This window comes from Haliotis rufescens, unplaced genomic scaffold, assembly GCF_023055435.1.
Source record: "Haliotis rufescens isolate VD_foot unplaced genomic scaffold, xgHalRufe1.0.p SCAF_13, whole genome shotgun sequence".
Classification (NCBI taxonomy): Eukaryota; Metazoa; Mollusca; class Gastropoda; order Lepetellida; family Haliotidae; genus Haliotis; species Haliotis rufescens.
In genome coordinates, this window is record NW_025963813.1 from 33,014,528 (window position 1) to 33,021,345 (window position 6,818).

Consider the following 6,818-nt stretch of genomic DNA (forward strand, 5'->3'; position numbering starts at 1 on the left):
ACGGTAATAAAATGATCGAGCTACACCATCATGTCGTTTAACATACTGTGTTTGTGCCAAAGCTGGACATCCACTGACAATGTGTTGGACAGTCTCATTAAATTCTTTACATATTCTACATTTCATATTTACGTTTTGATGCAAAATCACACATTGACGGTTTCGAGTGGGAAGTGACTGGTCCTGAGCAGCGAACAGAAAGCCTTCAGTTTCGCTTTTCAGTCCAGACGACTTCATCCAAGCGAAGGACTCTTATAAGATAAGATTGCTTATCCTCTCAACACACTGCACATAATCTCGATGCAGTGGTCGTTCAGAAAGCCTCTCCTTGAAAAACTGAGTCTGGGCCTACTTGATAAGGCACTTCGCTTGGTTGACACTCACTTCTATACGTCCACCAGTACAGAACCATCAACAAAATCAACACCGACATTGAGATTATGTCCCACATCCTTGGCTCGTTTTAGAAAACTGTGGAATGCCTTGTTTTCAAAAACATACTTCACAAGATGATAATCAGTCAAATAAATGTGTGCAAAGTGCACAAAACATTTCTATCATGAAGAGCCCCAAGTTTAATCAAACCACGTCTTCCCATAAGTAGTAGTAGTAGTAGTAGTAGTAGTAGTAGTAGTAGTAGTAGTAGTAGTAGTAGTAGTAGTAGTAGTAAAGTTAAAAGCCAACTGTTTAACAATTACCGATTCCTCGGTTTGCACGTAGACATGTCCGGTCATTGAATTTGATAACTGCGTGTGTTGGTTATAATAACAGCATGATGGTTTGCATGTTAGGATGTTGTTGGAGAGTCAGTAGTTAAAGGCGACGTGATTGACCGCCGCTTTTTCTTGGCTATCGGGTTATCGCGTACGCGTGTATTTTACGGCCTCCTCACTCACTGCATATAATATATACGTACTTTAAAGGGGCAGTGTTTTATTGAAGCTATCTTCATACTCTGGATATAAAACACTTTCGTCCAAAACCTTCTCATCCTTAAGGTATATATTTCCAGGACAAGCGTCCTCTTTCTAAATTTGGGTTTATTTAAATATATTGACAATTACAGACTGTATATGCCAAATCAATCCACAGTAATTATACCCAACCCTCTTCAATCAATTGCAACATTAAACAATCAATATATGGCGGTGCTCGTAGTTATAGTTTCGTTAAGAGTCAATTGTCTTGAGGTCACTATTTAGATGTAAGTAGGACGTTCCTACCGATGGCTGAGGAGGATCATCGCATGAGCGGCCAAACCTAGTACAGGCAATGTGATGCTGCGATGAAATGCGCCAAAAATGCGATGGAAAATGCGATGGAAAATGCGATGGAAAATGCGATGCTACGTATTGGAGAAAACACGCTTACGAGGTTTTGGTAGACAGCGCATGCCCTGTCTACCAAAACCGAAGGAAAGTCTTTTTCCATACTTATGAACCGTCTTAATTGATTAAATGTTATAACGAGCATCTTTAAATGAGGCGCTTCATTATAGCGCTTCCTTGAAGACGTGATATCATAACTTGCACGTGAAATTCGCTGACTTGCCAGGCGTTCAAGAGCACTTGGATGTGTCAACAACAAAACACAACTAAAATACTTACTTTTAAATGGAAGTGAATTCTTCGGTTTCTAAATGTTTGTGTTGCAATATTCCACTTCTTTTAAACTTTTCAAAACGAAAATTCGCATATTTTAAAGGTGTTTTTTGCTTTACAAGATTTTCGACTTTAAACAATCCAACTGTTACATAGAGGTAGTTGTGACGTAGCGGCTTGCAGTTACTGCACGTGCAAATTGTGCAGCATTGATAAGCACTTGTTTAAAAGCACGTGTTTTGAAACCTCGCTGTCCTTTCACCAGAGACTCTGAAGTGATGTCGCTTTTAAATGTCCACGCGGAACTGAACACATGACATTCAATTTTAATTGAATTAAAATTTTGAATTGCTACTTGTTGTCATTTTTTCAGTTACTTGGTTAAACCTGGGATTTGAGGTTTCAAAGTAAAACCTCCCGAACGAAAATAAAACCTCATAATAGGTTTTACTTTGAAAGTAAATCCTCTTAATAGGTTTTACTTTGAAAGTAAAACCTCTTACTAGGTTTTACTTTGAAAGGAAATCCTCACAATAGGTTTTAATGCCTATAGAAAGAACTCTCTTAATTAATAGAGATCCCAATGAATAGGTTTATAATTTGAAAGATTCGCAGCATCGCTTGCTGGAGGGGACCATGATGATGAGGTGGCCCTCGTTGGCCATGATGGTTCAATCTATATTTTACCAAGCTGCAACAGAGAGCTTCCATTGTCCATTTATTATCCCTGTAATCTTTTGTGAATAGAATGTTCCAAGACGTGTGAGAACGGTGGAAGTCAGAACTCCATCCCCTGTCTGTGTAACTGTGCCCCTGGCTGGACGGGCGACCTCTGTGACACACCAGGTAATCCATATAATCAGAACTCCATCCCCTGCCTTTGTGTCTGTGCTTGGCTGGACAGGCGACCTCTGTTACATACCAGGTAAATCTGTATAGTCAGAACTCCTTCCCAGGGACGGGCGACCTCTGTAACACACCAGGTAATCTGTATAGTCAGAACTCCATCGCAGGGACGGGCGGCCTCTGTTACACACCAGGTAAATCTGTATAGTCAAAACTCAATCCCAGGGACGGGCGGCCTCTGTTACACACCAGGTAAATCTGTATAGTCAGAACTCCATCGCAGGGACGGGCGGCCTCTTTGACACACCAGGTAAATCTGTATAGTCAGAACTCCTTCCCAGGGACGGGCGATCTCTGTTACACACCAGGTAATCTATGAATTCAGGACTCCTTCCCAGGGACAGGCGATCTCTGTTACACACCAGGTAATTTGTATAGTCAGGACTCCTTCCCAGGGACGGGCGATCTCTGTTACAAACCAGGAAATCTGTGTAGTCAGAACTCCTTCCCAGGGACGGGTGACCTCTGTTACACACCAGGTAAATCTGTATAGTCAGAACTCAATCCCAGGGACGGGCGTCCTCTGTTACACACCAGGTAAATCTGTATAGTCAGAACTCAATCCCAGGGACGGGCGACCTCTGTTACACACCAGGTAAATCTGTATAGTCAGAACTCAATCCCAGGGACGGGCGGCCTCTGTTACACACCAGGTAAATCTGTATAGTCAGAACTCAATCCCAGGGACGGGCGGCCTCTTTGACACACCAGGTAAATCTGTATAGTCAGAACTCAATCCCAGGGACGGGCGGCCTCTGTTACACACCAGGTAAATCTGTATAGTCAGAACTCAATCCCAGGGACGGGCGGCCTCTTTGACACACCAGGTAAATCTGTATAGTCAGAACTCAATCCCAGGAACGGGCGGCCTCTGTTACACACCAGGTAAATCTGTATAGTCAGAACTCAATCCCAGGGACGGGCGGCCTCTGTTACACACCAGGTAAATCTGTATAGTCAGAACTCCTTCCCAACGACAGGCGACCTCTGTTACACATCAGGTAAATCTGTATAGTCAGAACTCCTTCCCAACGACGGGCGACCTCTGTTACACACCAGGTAATCTGTATAGTCAGAACTCCTGCCCAACGACGGGCGACCTCTGTTACACAGCAGGTAAATCTGTATAGTCAGAACTCCTTCCCAGGGACGGGCGACCTCTGTTACACACCATTAAATCTGTATAGTCAGAACTCCATCCCCTGTCTGTGTAACTGTGCCTTTGGGCATTAACACACAGCGCAGTCATGTGCATGGCGATATCCATTTCTCTATCAGACGTACATGCAACATATGTCTGTATTGCAATAAAACACTGTTTTACAGTCTGTTGTTGGCAGGGTATGTGCTGTGTAGCCTAAATTGTGTGTAGATATGCACCTTGTGTGAAGATCATTAACTACCTGTGGACAAATAGACGCGGCAACACAGCTGCAGGTTCAGTTTATTTGTTCGCATCCACACCATAACATTAAGTCAACCAAATGTATCAAATTAATGAAGACACAATATGTTATTTACAGTCGGCCCATCGACGTGTGAGGTCTGCGAACTTCCACTGATGCTGGACGAAGCCACCTGTCAGTGCATAGGTATCAGTATGCTATACCACAACCACCACATGCAGCCACATGGATAAGTGTCAATATACTGTAGTAGAACCACCACAAACAGCCAAAGGGATACGTGTCAATATACTGTAGAAGAACCACAACATACAGCCAGAGGAATAAGTATCAATATACTGTAGTAGAACTACAACATACAGCCCAAGGGATAAGTATCAATATACTGGAGCAGAACCACAACATACAGCCACAGGGATAAGTGTTCAATAAACTGCTGTAGAAGCACCATATACAGCCATAGGTGTGAGTATCAATATACTGCAGTAGAACCACAACATACAGCCACAGGGATAAGTGTCAATATACTGCAGTAGAAGCACCATATACAGCCATAGGTGTGAGTATCAATATACAGTAGTAGAACCACCATGTGCAGCCACAGGGATAAGTATCAATATACTGTAGTAGAACCACAACATACAGCCACAGGGATAAGTGTCAATATACTGCAGTAGAACCCAAAGATACAGCCACAGGGATAAGTGTCAATATAATGCAGTAGAACCACCACATACATCCACAGGTGTGAGTATCAATATACTGTAGTAGAACCACCATATACAGCCATAGGTGTAAGTATCAATATACTGTAGTAAAACCACAACATACAGCCACAGGGATAAGTGTCAATATAGTGCTGCGCAGTAGAACCACCATAAACAGCCATAGTGTTTAGACTCAATATTCCCATCTTCCCGTGGCAAGAGAGTTAAAAGACAATACAAGTCCAGTTTCCACCCTTGCCGAACTAGGCTGGTATTATGGAGTTACATTTTGGTTGGACTAACGAGTCTATGTATAGTCTAATCAAAATCGCGCACCGAAATCGAAATCCGGTTCGTAAACTGTTGTGCAGATTTCGGTCGATTTCGGGATTTGCAAAGAATGAGCACCGCCAACTCGTTCTCAGCAGATATTTTCCAAAAAAATTCATGTTTTTAATCAAGGTGCTCACGTGATTTGATGCATTTCGCGTTGTAAGACCCGTTTTATCACAATATAGATCTTGATTATCGATCAGATTGTCCTGACTCGGCGCCACCATTTTGTTTGAAGCAAACACAAGCGATACGAGAAGTGGAATCTGATTGGTCCATAGGAGATGCTTAGACGGGACATAACTGGTAATAGCCACTGGTGGCGCTACGATCAACCCCATTAATTCCAGCCTAGTTCGGCAAGGGTGGAAACTGGACTTTTAAAGTCAGTTAACTCTCTTGCTATTGGAAAATGCAATATTCTGTGCAAGCACTTGGTATGACACTGCTGCAATGACGTTGTTATAACATCTCCTTCGTTCAACTTTGTGTATCGTCAGCTGCTCTGTCGAAGATAGGGCACGTTACCGCAACCTCAGCAATGTAGGGTTTCATATTTACTTCCGGAATGTCATTTGCCGCTTTTGCGAAAGACATGAACAAGTAACAGGTCGTTGAAAGATGTCAAGAACAACTGCGTCAGGCAATATGCTGAGGCTACTGTGCGGAAGGTAACGTTATAAGTTCTCACTTGACAAAACAATGTGTTATCAAATTTCAGAAAACCCAATTTGCACGTTCATTAGGAGCAACAACCTATGTGGTCTGGCGTACGGTCAGGCGTGCAAGTGTGCCTGACTCGGACACAGCTGGACGTGAGGAGTCTTGTTGATGTACATCTCGCTGTGAAGCAATAAATAACAACCACCTCCTCCAAACCTCGTTACTCTCTTGTGTGTGGTTTCATAAGTGAATGTGTACAGGGCTATTAGGTACCTCGTGACTCCTGCCAGTGCGTACAGGGGCAGTAGCCAGTGCAGATTTCGGACGATAGCAGAATTTGCACAGAATGCGTAGTACTACCGTAAACCTGGCATTGGCAGAAATTTTTCATGTTTGTAATTAAGATGCTCAACTGATGTCATGCATTTTACGAGGCAAGACCCGTTTTACTACAGTAAATACCATGATTATCGAGCAGATTGTTTAACTGGGCGCCGCCAATTTGTCTGAAGCATACGCAAGTAATATAAGAGGTCGAAATTGATTTATAAGTCGGAGGGACATAGAAGGAATGTAACTCGTAATAGCCACTGGTGGCGCTTTGATCAAGTCGCGTAATTCCAGCCTAGTTCGGCAAGGGTGGAAACTGGACTTTTATAGTCAGTTAACACCCTTGCTTCGGGAAGATTGTAGTTACCTCGTGACGATTCAGTATTCACTCACTCACCATCTCGGACACCCCATCTCTGGTATACATGGCAGATTGGCCTCCTCCTCAAACCCTATACCTTTACACGTTACTGAATTACTCGACAAATTTGACGAAAAAAAATTAGGGACGATTCTAAAATCCTTAACAAGCCACCACGAAGTTTACAGGTTAGGCTTGCTGTAGACTGTCGTATTGGAAGACTGACACAGGTGTGCAGGTATGAAAAGGTCGCTGATACAGGGGAGGCCTATTCACGCAGCGGGGACTTCTCTGGGTTTGTTTGCCGGAGTCTATGTCCACGCAACTCCATCTTCCTGTTCAGAAACATGATGTACACGCAATTCACGTCTTGGCCTGTTTTGTTACCCGACCTGTAGGGTGGGGCGCGATGTAACGCGTGCTGATGCACGAATACGCCCATTGCGTGTCCCCCCAGTGGGCAATGAGATTATGATGGTGATGGTGTCTTCCGACACATATACGGGCTATG

At 43.4% G+C, this 6,818-nt stretch overlaps 1 protein-coding gene across 1 annotated transcript; it reads left to right on the plus strand.

Annotated features, from left to right (window-relative positions):
* Positions 1–1,306: 1,306 nt before the first annotated feature.
* LOC124118185 (multiple epidermal growth factor-like domains protein 10) lies at positions 1,307–5,831 on the plus strand. Its single transcript, XM_046480296.2, has 4 exons — positions 1,307–1,349; positions 2,349–2,447; positions 4,031–4,099; positions 5,675–5,831. The coding sequence occupies exons 1-4, from the start codon at positions 1,307–1,309 to the stop codon at positions 5,749–5,751; spliced, it is 288 nt and encodes a 95-aa protein (XP_046336252.1). The 3' UTR covers positions 5,752–5,831.
* The last annotated feature ends 987 nt before the right edge of the window (positions 5,832–6,818 follow it).